Source organism: Chelonia mydas, chromosome 13, assembly GCF_015237465.2.
Source record: "Chelonia mydas isolate rCheMyd1 chromosome 13, rCheMyd1.pri.v2, whole genome shotgun sequence".
NCBI lineage: Eukaryota > Metazoa > Chordata > Testudines > Cheloniidae > Chelonia > Chelonia mydas.
The window spans coordinates 26,215,903-26,236,101 of NC_051253.2; the positions used below are offsets into that span (position 1 = coordinate 26,215,903).

General features: G+C 41.4%; 1 protein-coding gene across 4 annotated transcripts in view; it reads right to left on the reverse strand.

The window, feature by feature from the left end:
* The window catches only part of ITCH (itchy E3 ubiquitin protein ligase), a 121,080-nt gene extending 101,615 nt beyond the window's left edge, over positions 1-19,465 (reverse strand). The window contains exons 1-2 of one of the 4 annotated variants that reach the window (XM_043526581.1): positions 19,345-19,465; positions 3,222-3,328 (exon numbers count right to left, since the gene is read on the reverse strand). In XM_043526581.1, coding sequence (XP_043382516.1) covers positions 3,222-3,328; positions 19,345-19,450 — 213 coding nt within the window. In that variant the 5' untranslated portion in view covers positions 19,451-19,465. Of the gene's footprint in view, positions 1-3,221; positions 3,329-3,890; positions 4,018-19,344 lie in introns of those variants that run through there. The other 3 variants (XM_027819546.3, XM_043526582.1, XM_027819545.3) reach the window with 3 other exon arrangements.
* Positions 19,466-20,199: the final 734 nt, after the last annotated feature.

Consider the following 20,199-nt stretch of genomic DNA (forward strand, 5'->3'; position numbering starts at 1 on the left):
CAGATTATTCAGATTCGTAAAACTGGTCAACCAACTCTATATGCCTGGAGAAAGATAACCTAATAAGAGCCTTGTTGAACTCCAAACTGCATTATGATGACTACAAGTTTCCTAAATTCAACAGCTTATGTAATATTCATTAATTTACATTTCTATGCACAGAAAACTAATTCTGTAGCTTGCATGGAATTAGTACAAGGTCACATGACATGAATTACATCTTCTATAGATATGCATGATTTGGTCTGAGTAAAAATTTAGAAGTAAGGCATTTTAACCATTAGAACTGCAGCATATAAAATTTAAAAAAAGGAAAGAAAGGAACAGAAGAGAAATAAGGGGAAAATGATGACTAGACGATATCCTCTTGGTAGCATAATACTATCACCCAGCAGTGAACTGCTCATGGGGAGATAGAAAGTGGATAAATTAGGGGAGGAAGGAAGGGGCAGTGCATCACTTATTACACACACACTCTGCGATAAAAAACTAATTTGGAGCCTATAATTTATTTTCTGTACCTCAAAGATAACAGCGAATGAATGAAAGAGTTAAAAGGGTGATCGTTCTGATTAGACTAACACAGCTGCTACTCTGAAACCAGTTCTGATTAGATTTTCACATATATACATACAGAAAAAAGGTACAATTTTCATGTATAGCATTAAGACAGTTGGCTTCTTGAAGCCTAGCAAAGTAGAGCCCCCCAAAAGCACTGCACAAAATAATTAAAGCCATTTCTGAAAACAAAAATTGTATTGTGACATTCCCCAGAGTACAATCTGGACTGCTGAACAGCTGTGTACCCTCAATTTCTCCTGGGGTGCTTTTTGCACTACTTTGCCATGAGAACCACTACTCTCACACAGCCTCTAGCACGTACATTACTCCCAGCTGAGATATGAGTGGTCTAACCAGCTGCTCCTGAATTATATTACAGAGTGATACCAGCAAATTCCCTGTCCCAGACTTGTCCCCAGAAATGTGCACCTTGTACTGCCCAGCTCTTTTCTTCTGGACAATACAAGCTCATACATAATCCATCATTTTATTAATAGAAAATTATATGCACAAACCTTATCGCAAAATGGATTTAGATAAAACAACAAGTTTATTAAGTACGGAAAGATAGATTAAGTGATTACAAGTAATCAGGCATAAAAGTCAGAATTGGTTACAAAGAAATAAAAGTTAAAATGCAAACTAATACCTAACTTAACAAGCTAATTGAATTTAAAGCAAAAAGGTTCCTCTCATCATATATTTACAGCAGTCTGGCTGGATTTCAGTCAGTACCCTTCCTCCCCCGCTTCAATGATGCTTCCTTTGTCTTTCCAGTGTAGTACAGATGAGGGGAGAGGGGTAATCTGGGGCCTCTGTTCCTCATTTTTCCTCTCTCTCCCTCTTCTTTGAGAATCATCTTCAGCTGGGGTTCAGGCAGCACAATGTTTGCACAGGAACCTCCAGCTGTTCTATTGCCAAGATGTAAATTTATTGCTCACGCCCTTCTTTCTGCCAAAGAATGGCCACTTACCCAGGTGATAGTCCATTTGCTTATGTTGACCCCTAGCTAAGACATCAGTTTGCCTTCTGCCTCTGAGGAACTGGTTTGTGCCTTCTTTTCTAAATCTGGAACATGTCTTATAGAATAGAATTTTATAACATCACACACAATGTTGCCACATATATTTTACCAGGACAATAATGTTCAGCATATGATGAGTTTTCAAATGATACCTCACAAGGCATACTTTATACAAAATTTATCATAGCTTTGTAAAAAGGATGAACATACGGGTACATACAGACTACTGCATGTATATTTTTATTTCAGTTGTTTCCTTGTCATGATGCAAGTCATTTAGAAAGAAACAATACTGCATACACGAATAGCCTAGTTATAACTGATTCACCAGGACAATACTCAAAATGACTAGCTCTGAAAGGACAACTAAAAAACAAATTTTGTCAATCCAGGCCCAAATGCTGAAGTGCCGCACAGGGTCAAATTCATTGCGGGGAACGGGTGGAGGAATAACTAAACTGCACCCTGTGCAGCTACAACCAATTAAAAATGTTTGCAGTCATGAAGAAATTATTGGGACAAAATTCTATGGCTTTTGCTTTTCAGCAGGTTAGACTAGATCATATTGGTCCCTTCCAGCCTTAAAAATATATGATTTTAATAAGACCGCAACACAATGATTGTATTCAATCAAAGCGGAGACCAATTTTAAAACACTTAAATTCAAAGCTTCCATGAAGGTACTTACATTTTCAGCACAACTGCAGTGACAGTACTAACATCAATTCTGGGGTGGAAAGAACACTTTAAAGTTGGCACCTCACTCCTCCCACAACAGGTCACAAACTATCTTTGCATAGACTCGGGCTCACAGGACTCCCGGTATGGCTGGAGCTCAGGCTATGAAACTCAGTCAGGGGGCTAGGACTCAGACCTGAGCTCCAGCCTGAATGATAAAGCCAACACTGCTACTTTTAGTGCTGCCGTGCAAGCCCAAATCTGTAGACCTGGGCTCAGACTTGCTGCTTGGGGGTTTTCTGGATTTGGGGGCTTGTTTTGCAGTCTAGATGTACTCTCAGGTAGTTGCTGTATGATGGCTGAAAGTGCTGTGTTGTTGCCATAGTCTGGCAATATGCAGGTAAGTATGGGGGGTGGTCTGTGAGGATTTGCGTTCTTCAATCCGTCTCATGAAGGGCAAAGGAGGAGACCATTTTCCAAGGAACAATGACAGGGAGCCTACATACAGTTCATTCTATTAATCAAGGTCAGTTGCTAATAGAGGGAATTTGGCCTGTCTTCATGCAGAAGCAAGTTAAGCATTTCTTAGTACAAGAAGTTTTCTACCTACTTTTTCAGACAATACTCATTGGATTTACACAAAACCTGGCTCCATGAAAGCGGATCCATTTTGGGGACAGAGAGACAACTGTGAAGTCTTCTCTTGTTCAGTTTCAGCAAATTTACTCTCAGATGCTCTAGGCAGGACTGGGGCTGCAACCTATAAATTAAACTCATGACCCTTATGATTAGTTAAATCTAGCTGGAGAGGACACTGGGATTAATAATGAGATGTTGTCAATTTTCCTTTCAAGAGGTCAAAATGCCAAAGTCTCTCAATGGAGACTGTTCAATGTACACTCAAGAAATCACCCTTGACGTTAACAATTTATGCAGTCATCAATGTCCCTCCACTTGCCTTTTCTGGGAAGATGTTAAAGCAACTCTGGCACCTCCAGGAATCCTCAGATTTCCTTCTCCTTGCACAATTTGGTATTAAGACCTGGACATGGAAGACAGACAGCTCTGGACTCTTGTTAATGATCTCTATTGTGTTAATGGACAAAAAATATATAAACCTGGCCATTTGTAATATGCTCCTCAGCACATACTGTAAGAAATGAGGTGTGGCTCTCCCTCCCAGCCCTTTTTATCCAAATATTCTATCTTCCACATTGAGTTTTGTTCAGATACAAACGAAAGCAGAAACGGGTTGGTGGTCAATACATCCTGTGCAGCCAACTTCCCTGCATGGTCCCTTCTCGCTTTCCCTAGAATTCATTCCACACCTATGTATCTATCTTAAGTACTTATATGGCCCCAATTACCACAGAATCTGAGCACCACACAATCTTTAAGATATTTATCCTCAACCCTGTAAGGCAGGGAATTGCTATTATCCCTATTTTACTGATAGGGAATTGAGCCAAGCTTCCCCGACTATGCCCCAGGTTCACTAAGTCTGCTCCTCCTCCTGTGGCTAACCGGACCCCTCCCCCAGGCACTCTGGCCAGGCTCCCCACCTCAAAAGAGGAGTTACGTGAATACTACTTGTTTTCTGGGTTTCAGATGTTTAAGTCTGCATTACCTTCAGTCCCTCCCACCACAGATTCCTGTGCACATGGAGGGGCAGGAAGGGGGACTCAGAATCTCAAGAAGAGCGGGGTCATTCAAATCCCAGAACATGGAGCAGATGAGGAAAGGGGCTCATACCCCTGCAGAGAGAGATAAAGCTCTTCTAGATCCTAGCACATACACAGAAGGCAGAATTCAGTGCTGACAGGACACCACACTTCCTCGGCTGCCCCTCGTATTCTCCAACCCTTCTTCTCCTCTGCACCCCCTCCCACCTTATCTGAGCCCCTACTATCCATTCCCATTTATCCCCTCCCCATAACATCTTCATCCCTTTCTGCAGGCCCAAGCCCCTCTTCCCCTATTACCACCTACTCTTGCGCCCCTAATCATCCCTCCCCCTCACTGAGAATTCCCAGGGTAATTTATTCTCTTTTCAAAAATAGTTTTTAAGACCTTCTGACTGTTCTTAGTTTGGAGAAATGTAATCAGAGTACAGCAGAACACACACAACCTTGATAGACATTTTCCCCGAAGGCTTACAATTCATTCTCAGATTGCTGCCCAAGGCGGGCTTCAAACATCAAAGTTGCAGATTCAGAGAGGTATTAAGCAGTCTCCATTCATCTCAATGAGGTGTTCTCAGCTCAAAGAGAATACCCAATGGAGATTAATACAGCCTAAAACAATAGCTCTGAGGCATGGTCTACACTACAGCATTAGGTCAATGACAGCTATTCTGGTCACTTTTCCCACATAGATAAGATTCTCCCTTGTGACACCTCATAGATTTAGGCCTGTTCTGCACTCGAAGGGTAACTACACCGCTCAGAGATGTGAAAAATCCACATCCCAGAATGGCATAATTAAGTCAACCTAAGTCCTCACGTAGACAGCGCTAGGTCGATACCTAGCTACCGCCTCTTGGGGAGATGGATTGCCTATGCCATGGGGAAAATCCCTCCAATTGGCGTAGACAGTGTCTACGCTGAAGTGTAACATTTTAAGTGTAGTCAAGCCCTCATCCAAAACTAGCTCCACTGCTGTTTATTACTACCTTTTTTGTAGTGACTTGATCATTTTTCAATCTACAGGACAGTGCTCATATATCCAAGCCAATCAGAATGAATTCTGTGAATACGATTTCATGCAACACAAACAAAAGCTTTACTGAAATTCCAAATATCATCTATCAAGTCTCCTTCCACTAATTCTATAGTTCTACCTAAGAAAGCACTTTGTCTGACAAAATTTGCAATCCCGTGCTCCTTGTTACTCACTGTTCCATTATTCTTTATACGTTTAGTGATTTTTTTAAAATAGTATGAATATTTATATCAGGTTTTGAAGTTAAAATTAGAGTGTAATTGCCAAGATTACTCTTTCTGGTACTTCTCCAGCTCATTATGCTTTTTCAAAATTAACTTGAGGTTTAGTAAATTTATTGGCCAATTCTTTTGGCACAGCAGGATATACTGTCCTCCAGACCTTTTATCTGTATATATTCAGATTGATCAAGTATTTCTTTACCTGCTTTACAATAGCTATTGTTACAAAGACTTTGTCCATTATTTTCAAATTGCCCCCATTTTTCATGTTGGGCAGATTTTTAAACAGGAATTAACAAGCTTAGTTTCTACTATTAGAAATTTTCCCAAAAAATATACTTGTGAAAGCCCTTCAGCTTGCATTAACTCATTTTGTTTTCTTGCTGCCCTCCTCTTTCATGGGAAGCCTTGCCTAACTGGATATTCTTGTTTAGCTACCTCACCATTTTTCATTTCCAGAACAGGATTCTTTTTACATTCAGATCTCTTAGAAACCACACAAACCACAATGAGCACGTCTTACTACTTGCGTGAATCTGTTGTGCCTTCATTATGTGTGTTTTGGAATCCCTCCCCGAGCCCTGTTCCACACTTGCGAATTTTCAGATTGTATTTCCCCCCCCCCGCGCCCTGACATACTGTGCCACCCCTTAACATGTTCCCATTTTATACACATCTAACCTGAGCAAGTGGGCTGAATGGGACCAGAGAACCACTGGTTCTGTATGGAAAGAGTAGGAAGAAAAGAAGCACAGTAGCCCAAGTACCACTTATCTCTTAACTGGCTGGGATATCATTTAATCCGAACAGTTGTTTCATTAATAAACCAATCCTCTCAGCAGCAGCCGGGTGCATCCATTGAGATCAGGCTTCTTTCTTTGCTCATACTAGGCACTAGAACAACACTGGCTAAGACTGTGTCACACTAATATCTATTTCTCAACAGATTCTTGAAGTCATCCTTGAGATCACTGAATCCCCTGTAGTGTCGTTTGTTTCTTAAGAAGTCTCACTAACTGTAGTGGACATGGAAGCAATCTACCCTTCCTGTCACAATTTTTCAGGCATCCTGCTGTCTATCTGGGTCACTATATCTTGTGCCAGATTTCTTCTATGAAGTTACTAATCAAGATAACAGAGGAGGAAAGTAGCGACTCCAATTTAATTTTCACAACTGAGCTACTATTAGAGTTTGGTTGCTTCAGTCTGCTCCTTCACAGCAGCAGAATACAAGAAGATAAGGTTAAAGGTTCCAGAGCTCTCTCTGCTCATTTTATTTATTCTTCCACTATATTTCTTCGTGCTCCATAATTATGTCAGGTGTTACCTCAATAGGTCCCAGATGGTGTCTTCTCTTCTGCTTCTTCGGTTTATCCCAGGGCTTGCATTCAATTCCAATGGGCACATCTACACTATGCTTTTTTATCCCAAGTTAATGGATTGTTTTTTACCATAAGGATCAGCAAACATTTGTAGCTTCAATCAAACGTGTAGCGTCCAAACTAGCCTTCCCAGAGGTGTTTACAATCTCAAGTTAACTATCAATTAACCTGAAGTAAAAATCTCTAGAACACACTAATAGCATCTAGTTCTTATATAGTGGTTTTCATCCACAGATCTCAAAGTGCTTTAACATAGGAGATCAGTATCATTATACATACTGTCCCCACTGGACAAGCCCAGTGACTTCAACAGCTGCAAGTCCCTCTAAAAAAAAAAAAAAAAAGAAGAAGTCACCATGCACATGTAGCACGCCTGTACTTAAAAAGGAACCATATACAACTTTTATATAATACTCCTTAAGATTACAGACAAGCTGCACAATCTGTTCTCTGAAGAGTCCTTTGGTGTCATGGTTGATGTTTTTTTACTCAAAAAGATGTCTTCACCTTTTATTACTTAAAAAGAAAAGGAGTACTTGTGGCACCTTAGAGACTAACCAATTTATTTGAGCATAAGCTTTCGTGAGCTACAGCTCACTTCATCGGATGCATACTGTGAAGTATGCATCCGATGAAGTGAGCTGTAGCTCACGAAAACTTATGCTCAAATAAATTGGTTAGTCTCTAAGGTGCCACAAGTACTCCTTTTCTTTTTGCGAATACAGACTAACACGGCTGTTACTCTGAAACCTTTTATTACTTGTCAGTGTCTAGGTGCTTCTACCTCTTGGAACTGCTCCAATTGTTTCTCACACACAGGGTAGGTCTCCACTGTATAGTCAACCCAATCTCTTACTTGCGTGTTGCCCCTAATCCAGCTCTCTCCTACCCCCAAAAGCCTCCAATGACAGTTTAGTGGTGCTTTCAATCTGAGCTAGTTGGCCCATTCTGGGGTTCAGGCTTGTAATCCCTGCCCACTTTGCAGTGAGGGCACAGGCTAGACCATTTGAGTGCCGATAACCATCATCCAATGGCTTCACAAAATTTCTCCCATGTGCTCATAAGGACAGACAAGCTCTCCTACAAGTCACTGAGAAATAAGCAGAATAGCTCAATTTACTGCAGCATGAAGAAGCAAGAGATATGCCCCCAAAAGTCCTAGCAGCCCACACAGGTGAATGCAGCACCAGTGAGGACGCAGTAATTCAAACGTGGCTTTTACAGTATAGCTACTCACACCCAGGCTAGGTTAACCTGGATGCTCAGACCCAGGTGCTGATCACCCATGTTAACTCTACACTGAAAACATACGCAGAGTGCACTCATTCACAGGTCTTGATGCATGCTTCAGCTCAACCAATCAGTTATTATGGAGGTGCACGAATGGCTCCATAATTAAGGTTGCATTGAGTTTTCTACTTCAAACAGCTTGAGTTCATTAACTTGCATGACACTGTAAGGCCTCTTTGTTTACCCAGGCTTTTGGTGAGGGAGGAGCATAATAAAGGCTGGCACTTGCACATGAGATGGGGGGTACTGCTTGAGTTTGAATAAATCTGACTTGTTAATTTGTGTATTTGGGTGAGAAAAAGCTGCTGGGTTTGTATTTTGTGTGACTGTTTAATTTACTGCAAAAATACTTACCAATTTAGAGAATGTTATATATATATAAATAAAAAATACACACACACACACACGCAGAAAAATACACAGGTCAACCACCTCTGCTTTCACACACCCTTCAGACACAGCTTTCAAGCAAAAAGCCTTAAAACAAGAAACATATTCCTTCATAAATTATGGTAAGTGTAGTACGGTATGCGTGTTTGATTCTGTTATCCCTCCAAAGCACTATTATCTTCTCTTCCTATTTACTGCTCAAAGTTTGGTTAGACACATGCCTTTATACTTGCCTCTGCTCTACCCTTTCATCATCAGTAATTGTTCATACACACCTCTGTTCACCCAGCTCTACACAGAGTTCTCAAAAGAAACCCAGCCTCACCCACACAAGGCCATAGCTACACCCTGCCCACCAGTCAGCCATGATTTTCAGTCACTCATCACTAAGTACAGTATCTTTAATTGCTTTGAAGAATGACCAATCTTCCCTTTGCATTTTTGCTATTCCATCTATTTTTTTATTTAATAAAATAATTGCATCACTTGGCTAAAATGAGACAAATTAAATATATTAAATTAGCTTTAAAAGATTAAATCATCAGCTGATTTTTGCTTAAGTCCACTAATTGCCACAGGATTTGCACTATTGGTCTACAGAGCAAGTACCAACACAGGACAAAGCTATCTGCAGGACTGGGTCCTATTGGAGGAACTTTCCAAAATGTAGTGATGATTTGTTTTGATAACTTTGCAAAGTTCTTTCTATGGTATATTAGGCACTCACAGATCCTTGACCATTTCAAAACAAGTCCTAGGGTAAAGTTTACAAAAGCACCTGACTTGAGCCTTGTCTACATGGGAAAGTTTTACCAGTTATACCGGTATAACTCCCTTTGTTGACAGTCTTATTCCAGTATGAGTGTCTTTTTACATACACTAAACTGAAAAATGGTGTTCATACCATAATACTTGGCTACCCAGGAGGTTATATGGCCATAACCATATCACTATAATTTGTAAAACTTTCCTGCGTAGACAAACCGTGAGTCTGCTAAATCACTTGGGGACTTTTGAAAATGTTAGCTGTAAACTTTATTTACTTGCTGCTGTTTTTAATTTAACTTGTAAATAACCAGGAATTTGCTCTATCTGATTGCAGGGCAGGAGGATTAGAGTTATACAAGAGAAAGTACAGAATAAATTATGTTAAGGATAGGATGTGAAATGTCAAAAAAGTAAAGAAATTCCGTTAAATTGGCGCATCTCTCTCCACCAATGCAAAACCCACCAACTTGGGGATATATTTATAAATATTTTTTGCCTATACAATGATAGGCAGACAGTTTGTGGCCACCTTAGCTGTGTGCTGATTGGGCCACAAGCATCCTAGGGTTGAGAACCGCTACTTTAAAATGTTAAATATAATGTTGCTCTGGAAGTTTGCCATTCTGATCCATAAAAATGGCACTTATTGCCAAAGAAACCAGTCTCACTTATTTCATGAAGGTAGGAAACATTTGAAGTTTTTCATTAATTAACAGATTTGTTTAATTCCAAGTATGTTTTAATTTGTATGTACTCCATTTTTTGTACTAGCAGGAAATTAGAAAATGGGATATTAACTGTTCAAATTTTAATTACTGCAGAAATAAAGATCCATAACAGGTTCAGAAAAAATGAATATTAACTTCTTGCTAACAATTCTATTTGGCAATTAATTAAAAGAATGCACCAACTGTCTGTCTACCAGGATAAGTTTTTCTACATATTTAGATTATGAAAACTTCATCCATTTTTGAGTAGAGGAGAAAGATGATAAATGGTCCATATTGACTAAACCATGCATTGTAAATTAGTAGACAAAAACCCAGAGAATTTCTATTCACTTTTTAGCATATTGGGAGTTTTGTGTCTTAATGGCACTGTTTTCACTAGTGAATTGGAGGGCCAGATCATCTTCCTCAATTTGATGTTTTCTCCCCTTTTTCCTATTAGTGAGTGCTTTAGCCCCATTCAGACAGCTGAAATAAGGAACCTGCACTAAAGACTAAACTACTAAGAGTAATACATGGGGAAGGGAGATGTACACAAGAGGAACGCAGACTGGCCCTCCTCCCAAAACACAGCCCAGTTTTGTTGGCCTTCTATCTCCCAAACTCCTTTATTTTCTTTTGCCTTCTCTCCCTACTGCTCTGAATGATCTGGTCTGCAAGAGCAGCCTAAGGCTATGTCTACACTACAGATCTTACAGTGGCACAGCTGTAGGGCTGCTGCTGTACCACTGTAAGGTCTCCCATGTAGCCACTCTATTCCAATGGGGGAGAGCTTTTCTATCAGCTTAATTAAACCACCACCACCACCACGCAGCGGTAGCTATGACGACAGGTGAACGTTTCCCACGAACATAGCACTGTCCACACCAGCACTTGTTGGTGAAGCTTATGTCGGTCAGGGGTGTGTTTTTTCACACCCCCTGACCAACAAAAGTTTTACTGACAAAAGTGCTAGTGTAGATATAGCCTAAGACACACATCTTCACTAGGGGGAAAAAGTGTGTTCTGAATACAAGGTAAAATCCTAGTGAAAATAGCTTGCAGTTTTCACACAAGTTTGCAGGGCCAGTTAAAGTCTAAATCAATCTGCTAACTCGGGGAAAAACTATGAACTGCCTTGTCTGCATAAGAACTTCTACCTTGAGTTAGCTAACACATCTTTTTTCCTAATGAAGACAGAGCCAAAGAGTCCAAGAGCAAGTCAGCTGTCTCCAGCTACAGGCACCTGCACTCCTGCTTCAGTGAAATTGGTCATCTAATCACATATGCACCTAAAGGTACTCTTTGCGTACAGTAAGTGAAAATGTGGCAGAAAGTTGAATCTCTTTTTTTAAATTGCATATTTTTCCACAGCAAATGTAGGCACATATTGCTGTTATGGACAGGTACATTTTGTAGATAGAAATCAAAGTAAGATGCATACTTTCTGTTCAATTTGTGACAACCGTAATAATACAGCCTTAGCTATGATTTGACAATTTCAGTTAAGCTCCCAGTGGACACGTGTTTACAAATCCCTTCACCGCAACTGGCATCCTTTCGTAGTCTCAGAAGAGGAGAAAGGATTGAACAAACATGGGACAATAACCCCTAATCCCTAAGGGTGTTCCCTCCAGACCAGAGTTGAAGAATACTGGCAGTGTACTGTGTGAAAACTTGTGCCACTCCTGCCAAGCTGGACCTGCTCTATGAATAGTCGCCTTCAGTCTTCATTGTTACAAATCCAACATTTCAAGAGCACTAAAATTTACAATCAAGATTTTTAATATGAACACTTACTGACAGCAAATAAATCTAAGCCCCACACTCATAAAATAGGGAAAAGTCAAAATTAGAAAAAGATCAGACTTTTTACTTCTTAAAGACTTATTTGGAGACGCCACTCTATTATTTTCATGAGACAAGAGTAAGTTCGTCCATTCCTCTGGGTTTTCCAGTTTATAAGATACTCATTTCATTCTGTGAGAATTTGTAAAAATCCTCTAAATCAAAAGATGCTTCTAAAAAAAAAAAAAAAAAAAAAAAAGTAGTGTTTTTGCACTGAAGACTTCTTTTGAAACTACCTTAAAACAAAAATACCTATATAAGAATTTAACATTATACTTGATTAAATGATCTACATGGATTCCCAGCTAACAAGTGCTAGTAAATCTAAACATAAATCTTGACATATAAAGAGAAAAAACTTATTTTTAAACTAATTTTGTGAAGCTGTTCTGCTCTGCCTTTCATAGACTTACAAAGAAAAACTTCATAAATAGCGGTCATTACATTTGGTCAAATGTTCAAAAAACTCCATTTACTCATAATAAACATCAAGTATAAATGGGACAATTTTTAAAATTAAGAAGTTAACAAGATGAGTATTTTCAGATTGCGTTCCTTGTGTTACTGCATCTCAGAATACAGACAGAGGTACAAATAAAAATATCTTAGAGAGAAATCATTCTAAATAGCATATGAAGCAACCGTTTTAAATGCTTACACTTCCTTAACTATTTAGAATGATTTCTCTCTAAGGAATTCACTTATATATGAATTTGATGCTGTGTGGTATGATATATAAAAACAGAAAAATAAACACTCCATCTTACTGGCTTAAAAAGTGAGGTTAGCACATAGTATGGATTAGCTAACCACATACAGGTTACACTAAACACTATGCTCTTAATATCTGGAGTACACATATCTACAGATAAGAATATTTGCTTCCTCCTTCCCTAAACAGAAGGTAGACTTGAAAACATATTGAGGGAAGATTATCTAGATAAAAAGCTCATGTTTTGAGTGACACATTTATGGAATATGCTTTTGGGGGATATAAAAAGGGTCTGGTTAACCCCTTTTACACTTTTTTTTTTTTAAATTCAAAGGCAAGATACACCAACGGAACTTTTAAAAAATAAAATGCAATAAGTACAACTTTAAAATAGTAAGTCAAAGTTTTATTACATTTAAAAGTCAGCTAACAGCCAACTGTACATATTAATACTATTTAGCATTTTCTGTCTTCAAAGCACAGATTAACTAATAAATTTGCAACACTCTTAGGTGTGGAAACAGACAGAGAGGGTTCAGGGAAAGTGCAGAGGGCCAAAATGCTCAGCACACAGGGTTTACTAAGCACCTGTTCAGAAAGGGTTCTATATACCACGGAAAAGTGTGTGAAAAATGCTCAGCAACATGAACAATGCCTGAGTACTAAGTAGGAGGAAGTGGACCCTGTGATCAGAGAGATAATGGTTACAGGATATATATACAAGGCATACCCTATGTACATTCCAATGAATACAAATAAATAATGTTATTTTATTTTGGTTGTTTAAAAATTTGTCATCCAGTACCCTGGATGCATACACAAAACAAACAATTTGGACCTATGGAAAAAAACATCTCTTCCAATCCGATCTGATTCCCCTCACAAGGCTCACACACCCAAGCCAGCCACTTATTCATACTATCCAGCCCAAAGATAAACCTGAAGACTTGTTTACACATAGTTTTTGTACCACTTTAACTATGCTGGTTTCTAAAACATTAAAGCAGTACACGCCCCTAGTGTGGACAAAGCTATATTGGTATAACTAAACTAGATCAATATAAGCACCTTTATACCAGAATAACTGTGTCCACATGAGGGGTTATACCACTTCAACTATGTCAGTTTCCAAACCAATATAGTTATAGCAGTACAGACTGTACAGAAAAACCCTGTGAGAAAGAGAGAAACTTCCAGTGGGACCTGAGGTCAACAGATTAAGGCCCTGACTAACCAAGGTGAGAAACAGATTTCACAGTTGAGGACTCCTCACCAAGAAAAATCTGTCAAGGCCCCTTGTGAATAAACCAGGGGATTGCTAGCTCATGTTCCTCAGATCTCAACTGTTGCAGTAATATTACCAAGGCAGAGAAGCAGAGTCTGAGGCACCATGGTCTAGCTGGTTTAAAGCTTTACATATTTAAAAATGACCAAACCAGCATGCCCAATTTTTGGATTCTCAGTTACCCCAACTGCCAACCAGGAGAAATGGTTACCAGAACATACTTAAGAAGTTTTTCTTTGAAAAAACTGAGAACAAGAACTGCCACAAGGGCTGGACACAGACACAAATACGTCCAAGGGTTTTAATGAAATGAACTCTCTCAAAGGAAGTTCACCAACATCTCATGTGTGCTGTTTATGCTGATTTACCAATCTGCAGCTCACTTTCTATCTAATAAAGTGAAAGAAGCTGAAGGAACAAAGCTCAAACCTTAGTTGCTCCGTTAGCAGCTCAAAGCCACATTCTCAGTTCTGAGATACAACCATGCAGAAGCTATAAGTGACTTGCCCCAAAGTCACTCAGTAACCATAATAGCCAGGATACAAGTCCTGTGACAGACTTTTGACCCAGGAGCAATCACAAGCAGCCTGTCTCAATACTTCAGTTTATTTAAAATAAATTGCTAATTCTCTGAGATATTCACAAATTCTAAATATTCTTGATGAGAAAGGTTCATTTTGTATGGCTATCAATTTAATCAAATTCATAGAATAGATGATAACCAGATTAAGGAATTTGAGTGGGAATGCTCATTTTCCCTATGCCCTCCACGTTCAAGGCCTTTTGAAAACACAGGGCAGGCTATCTTTCCTTAGTCCAGGGCTTAAAAATTTACTAGACATACATTAGCCAGAAACCAATACAAATGAGAAATGAAAAACAGTGAGACGCAAGTGGAACCTCTTGGTGAGATGCTCAGACTTCCCTTCAACTTCTAACCGCTGACAAAGAGGAGAGCAGTAAAAAAAAATTTAACAGGATGGCGTCAATGGATCCTGCTCAAATGTGTCTGCTTTCATATAATGTTCTGGCTAATGGGTCAGGCTTCAAATTTGATGCCCCACTTCCTAGTTCTGCTCAACCAATGGAAAAGAAAAGGCACATTTACTCTTTTCCCCCACTTCACAATGGTAAATGGTGGGTGAATTTTTCAAGCCCTACCTCTACTTGACTGGAGCACATGTATTAAAGATGCTTGTTTCAGGACCAACTATTTAAATGCAAACATTAGCAACACTATTCATGTACAAGGCAACAGACACATCCTAGTTATACATTTTGGAACAGCTCAAATAAGTGTGAGGAAGAAGCCAGTAGTGTTTCTAGACAAAAGAACCGGAAGAAAATACCCTACTTGTGAACATTCCAAAATTCCATATTAGCATCGTCTGCTTGTTTAAATAGTTAGAATAACCAATGTCAATGTCCCCATATCATGTTTCCTCAGAGAAAATATATGTCCTCAATATTTTTATTAGTGTGTTCTGTGAACTAACTACTGTTAGTGTAGAAATTCCATTTATAATTTAAGAGTTTAATGGAAAAATGTCAGAGGTTTTTAAAAGTTTGCATAGAGCTGGTAATAAGAAATTTTCCAAGAATGGGAACCTCATTTGCAGGTTTTCAAAGGTTTCTTTTCCAGTTTACAGTGAGTCTTTCTGAAAAAAATCACAGATTGTTCAATACAGATTTAAAGGAAATAAAAATCCCTTTGGAGGCCTTTGACATGGCAAGAACTCTCCTCTGCAACCCAAGTTCTAAACACTACACAAAGAAGCAAGATTATTATTTACTTTCTTCTCTAGAAGGAAGAAAAGTGGGATGCAGACTACCCTTTTTTTTCCCCAAAAGTGGGCACCAAATTAGTTCAGATGCCTAACAAAACACAGCCAAATGAACGATGCCAAACAGATGGACTGTCTGGAACCTTTAAAAAAAAAAAAAAAAACAACCCCAACACATTTGCTTGATTCTGTGGCAGACATTGGAAAAACAGAAAAAACACTTTCAAGATAGATAGGCAAACTGTGATTACATCCTATTTTGCCTTCTGGAGCAAGCATGCACATCATAATCCTTCTGTATGTGGGCAAAGCTCGTTTACAGTAAGCAGCTGTAAATGTTCTTCTCCCAGCTACACGTACATGTGCTGTGCTAAATGTCACTCCCTTTTGAAGTGTGAGGGCACACAAACTACAATAATCTATCACAAAGTAAATCATACCAGCAGACTGACAAATCTAGCATGAAAAAAGCACAGAACTGGAGAGGCAAACTTAGAAGCACAATGTCCATAGTGTAGTTTATAGCACATATATATGCTAGATTATTATCGTTTTCAGTTTATTCTTTTATACACATTGTTTTCCTCATTTGTTTTGAATGAAAGTGGAATTATTTATTGTTTGTATACCACCAGCATGTGATACATTTTAACAGATGGTTTAAGTTAACATGAATAGTGTTATTTAACAAATTCACTGCATTATAATCCATTCATATAAAATATATTTGTCTGGGCACTAACATTGCTAATTGATATCAACACATCTCTGTGAAGCGTTTGTCGATTAACCCATTGGATGAGTCAGAAGATGGAAAAAAACAAATGGATTTTGTAGGCCTCATGAGAAATGGATCATTTATTTTTGGAATTATTTTAGTTTAAACTTTCCTAGAAAATGGAATGGTAGATTTAAAACCTAAAGCAGACTCCTGACATATTTTAAAGCATGTAATTCTTAAACTACTTTCGGTAATGCCTGTTATCCCATCTCTTCTTTTAAAATGTTGGGAAAGATGTCTAATCTCTAAAATAAGGAAATAAATCTCAATTCCCCTGCTTCACCATGAACAATTAGAATATAAATACATAAACAGGAGAGAAGAAAACAAACTATATTGCTTAACAGTTTTATTCATATAAATAATCTCCCCCCACTCTCCCTCCACCTTTAAACACTGTGATAACTGTTTAATCTGTAAGGAGCTTTCAAACTTAGTATTCAGAAGCCTCAGTTATTTTCCACTCCATCAGTTCAACTTCTTTCATACTTACTATACCATATCTTTGTTTAAAAGATGTAAGAAAATATTCACTTTGAATCATAAAGCAGATATTATTCTGATGATAACTTGGAAGTGAACTTATTCACAGAGACGGTTAAAACTGTCAAACTGCAACTAACACCACAAACTAGAATGTGTTTGGCTCTTTTACAGCAGCACAAACCAATGTAACCACAATTAAGTCAGTAGAACAGCTCTCAACTTTCACAGCTGGAAGAGAGAGCATAACTTGATCGACTGCTTTCAAGCAATTTTTTAGTCTCACCCTCATGAGATCTGAGCAGGAAGATGGAGCCAAGGTGGGACTTTATTCCTAAATTTCTAAGCCTGTTTTTCAAGTAGTGCAAACCAGCAGTGGTTCAATCTGCCCTTATTCCTCCATTACTTCTAGTCTGCCCTTTACATTTATTAGGTAAGATTACCCCCAGTAAAAGGGAAACGGAGGAAGATACGGAGTAATAAAGACTGGACAAAATAATGGGAAACACTCTAAGGAACAATCCAGTATTAGCCAAAGGAATGGAAAAGATGACCTAAAAGACCTTTCCCATCTCTAATTTCTTGGATTCAATAAAAGTTCGTTTCTGCTAAGAGGCTTTTGCCAATTCAAAGAGTAACGGATGTCTCTAACTATACCAAATTACAAGGTAGGCCCCTTATTCTACACCTATGCTACTTCTGCCTCTCACAATCTGGTGTTGTCTTTCCTATTTTAAATTATAGCTATCAAAACAAGCTAAATCCTGAAAGAGAGGTGGCAGAAAATTTCAGATCCAGTTAACTAATGACTCCCACATCATTGCAACCTTCCTCTACCTACATTTTGGGTTTTGTTGTCACACAAGATCAGTGGTGCACATTTAGATACTGGAGGGTTAAGTAACTAAGACCCATCCATGTTTCCAGACTAAAAGTGAGGGCACCGATGCCGCCATTCTAGAATGACTTTACTTATTAAAGATTACTACAGTACTGTATAGTAATAACCACACACATTGCAGTTACACTCACTTATGCTTTAACGTTTTGGACCATTACTTTATGTCACTACATTTTTTTTTAATAGGACAAAGCAAGTAAAAGCGGGTTAGACTGCTGCAGCAAAAGAGGCTCTAGCAAGACTCACCAGGATAGAGTGGAGGCACAGTAGTCAAAGGTCTGGGGAAGGGGCTGAGCTAGAGGATTACTGAATTGAGAGGAATGAATTGGAGGGAATAAATTATCAGTTCACACAAGCCAAACACCTGGAGGGTCATTTGGGGGGGCAGAGGGTCTCAATAAAATGGGCATCCTGTGGGAGAGAGGAACCTAGAAGAGGAGGGAAACCCGCCAGGGCTGGCAAATCATGCAGAACCACTCAGCAGTCTATGAACACCCCCAGGACAGGATTGTGCTGTGCTGTGTGGCCACAGGTCAGGGCACTGGGGTCTAGCAGCCAGAGTGGGCTGGTGGGTGGACAGGGAGAGGGCTGTGGTCAGAGCCAGAGGGGGCTGGTTGTGGGTGGGGCTGTGGCCAGAGGTCAGGGCACTGGGGTTTAGCAGCCGGAGTGGCTGGGAGTGGCTGGTTGGGGACAGGGCTGTGGCCAGAGATCAGAGCACTGCGGTCTAGCACTAGAGGGAGCTGGTCACAGGAGTGGCAAGACAGGGAGAGGGCTGTAGTCAAAGCACTGGATCTGGTAGCCAGAGGGGGCTGGTTGTGGGTGGGGCTGTGGCCAGAGGTCAGGGCACTGGGGTTTAGCAGCCGGAGTGGCTGGGAGGGGACGGGGCTGTGGCCAGAGATCAGAGCACTGCGGTCTAGCACCAGAGGGAACTGGTCACAGGAGTGGCAAGACAGGGAGAGGGCTGTAGTGAAAGCACTGGATCTGGTAGCCAGAGGGGGCTGGTTGTGGGTGGGGCTGTGGCCAGAGGTCAGGGCACTGGGGTTTAGCAGCCGGAGTGGCTGGGAGGGGACGGGGCTGTGGCCAGAGATCAGAGCACTGCGGTCTAGCACCAGAGGGAACTGGTCACAGGAGTGGCAAGACAGGGAGAGGGCTGTAGTCAAAGCACTGGATCTGGTAGCCAGAGGGGGCTGGTTGTGGGTGGGGCTGTGGCCAGAGGTCAGGGCACTGGGGTTTAGCAGCCGGAGTGGCTGGGAGGGGACGGGGCTGTGGCCAGAGATCAGAGCACTGCGGTCTAGCACCAGAGGGAACTGGTCACAGGAGTGGCAAGACAGGGAGAGGGCTGTAGTCAAAGCACTGGATCTGGTAGCCAGAGGGGGCTGGTTGGGGGCGGGCCTGTGGCCAGCGATCAGGGCTCTAGGGTCTGGCAGCCAGAGGGGGCTGGTGGGTGGACAAGGAGAGGGCGGTAGTCAGAACACTGGCTCTGGTAGCCAGAGGGGCTGTGGCCAGCGATCAGGGCTCTGGCAGCCAGAGGGGGCTGGTCAGGAGGGGGGAGGGGTTATGGCCAGACGTCCTGCGGGAAGCCGGTCTGGGGGCTGCCCCCACCCCACGCGGCAAGGAGCGAAATGCCTCCCCCCTCCCCGACTGCACATGTTCTGACTCCCGGAGAGGGGGCGGCGGCTCCCCCGGGCCAGGCCTGCCCCACCCCCGAGCCCCTCTCCGACGGCGGAGCCGACGCGCCACTTCGAGGGGAGACCAGGAGGGATACAGCCCCTTCTCCGCTGCCACCTCCCGCCGCGGTGGCTCCTTACCGGTCAGGGCGGCGGTGCCAGCTCCCCAAGCCTTCCGCCAAGATGGCAGCCCGTCCGAGCCCAACCTCAGGCAGCGACTTCGCAAAGTCGGGCGGACAATCCGCATGCGCAGAGTCAGCGACGGCAGCGGGAGATGGAGGCGGGCGAAAACTATAACTCCCAGCGTGCCCCGCGGGCCCTGCGCATGCGCGTGGAGGGGGCGGGACGGCTCCTGGGCCGCGGCCTGTGCCCGTTGTAGGGGCGCGGGTGTTTCGCCTCTATGGGGATTTGGGCGTTGACTTGGCTCCCTCAGGGGGCGGGAAGGGGCTGAGCCGTGGGCATCCCCAGACACGGATCCTGGGGGCCTCTGTTTGGGCAGTGAGGGATCCTGGAGGAGGGGCTCTGTGTGGGCAGTGGGGACCCCCGGGCAGCGATTCTGGGGGGGCTCTGTGTGGGCAGTGGGGACTCCCGGACAGCGATTCTGGGGGGCTCTGTATGGGCAGTGGGGTCTTCAGAGACAGGGATCTGGTGGGAGGGGGCTGTGGGCATGTTCAGAAGTGCTTTGAACACTTTTCATACGGAGAAGCTAGAGTACGGTTATTCTGTGAAAAGTGGCATTGAAGGATTCCATTTTTTATCTCTGAAGGCCCAATCCGTTGTCATAATGGCAAATCTCAAAGGAACGTGGCCTTCTTGCAAATCAAGTGCCATCTGGTTCGATTTTTGGCAAGGTGCTTAAGGTGGTCTCTATAACAGTATATGTGCAGAATCTAGACTGAATTGGGGCTTCTAGATGCTGCTGTAAACAATAATAAAAATAGTAAGATTGCATTAGAGATTTCAAGTGTGCTGCTCCAACCAGCTCCAGTATAAAAA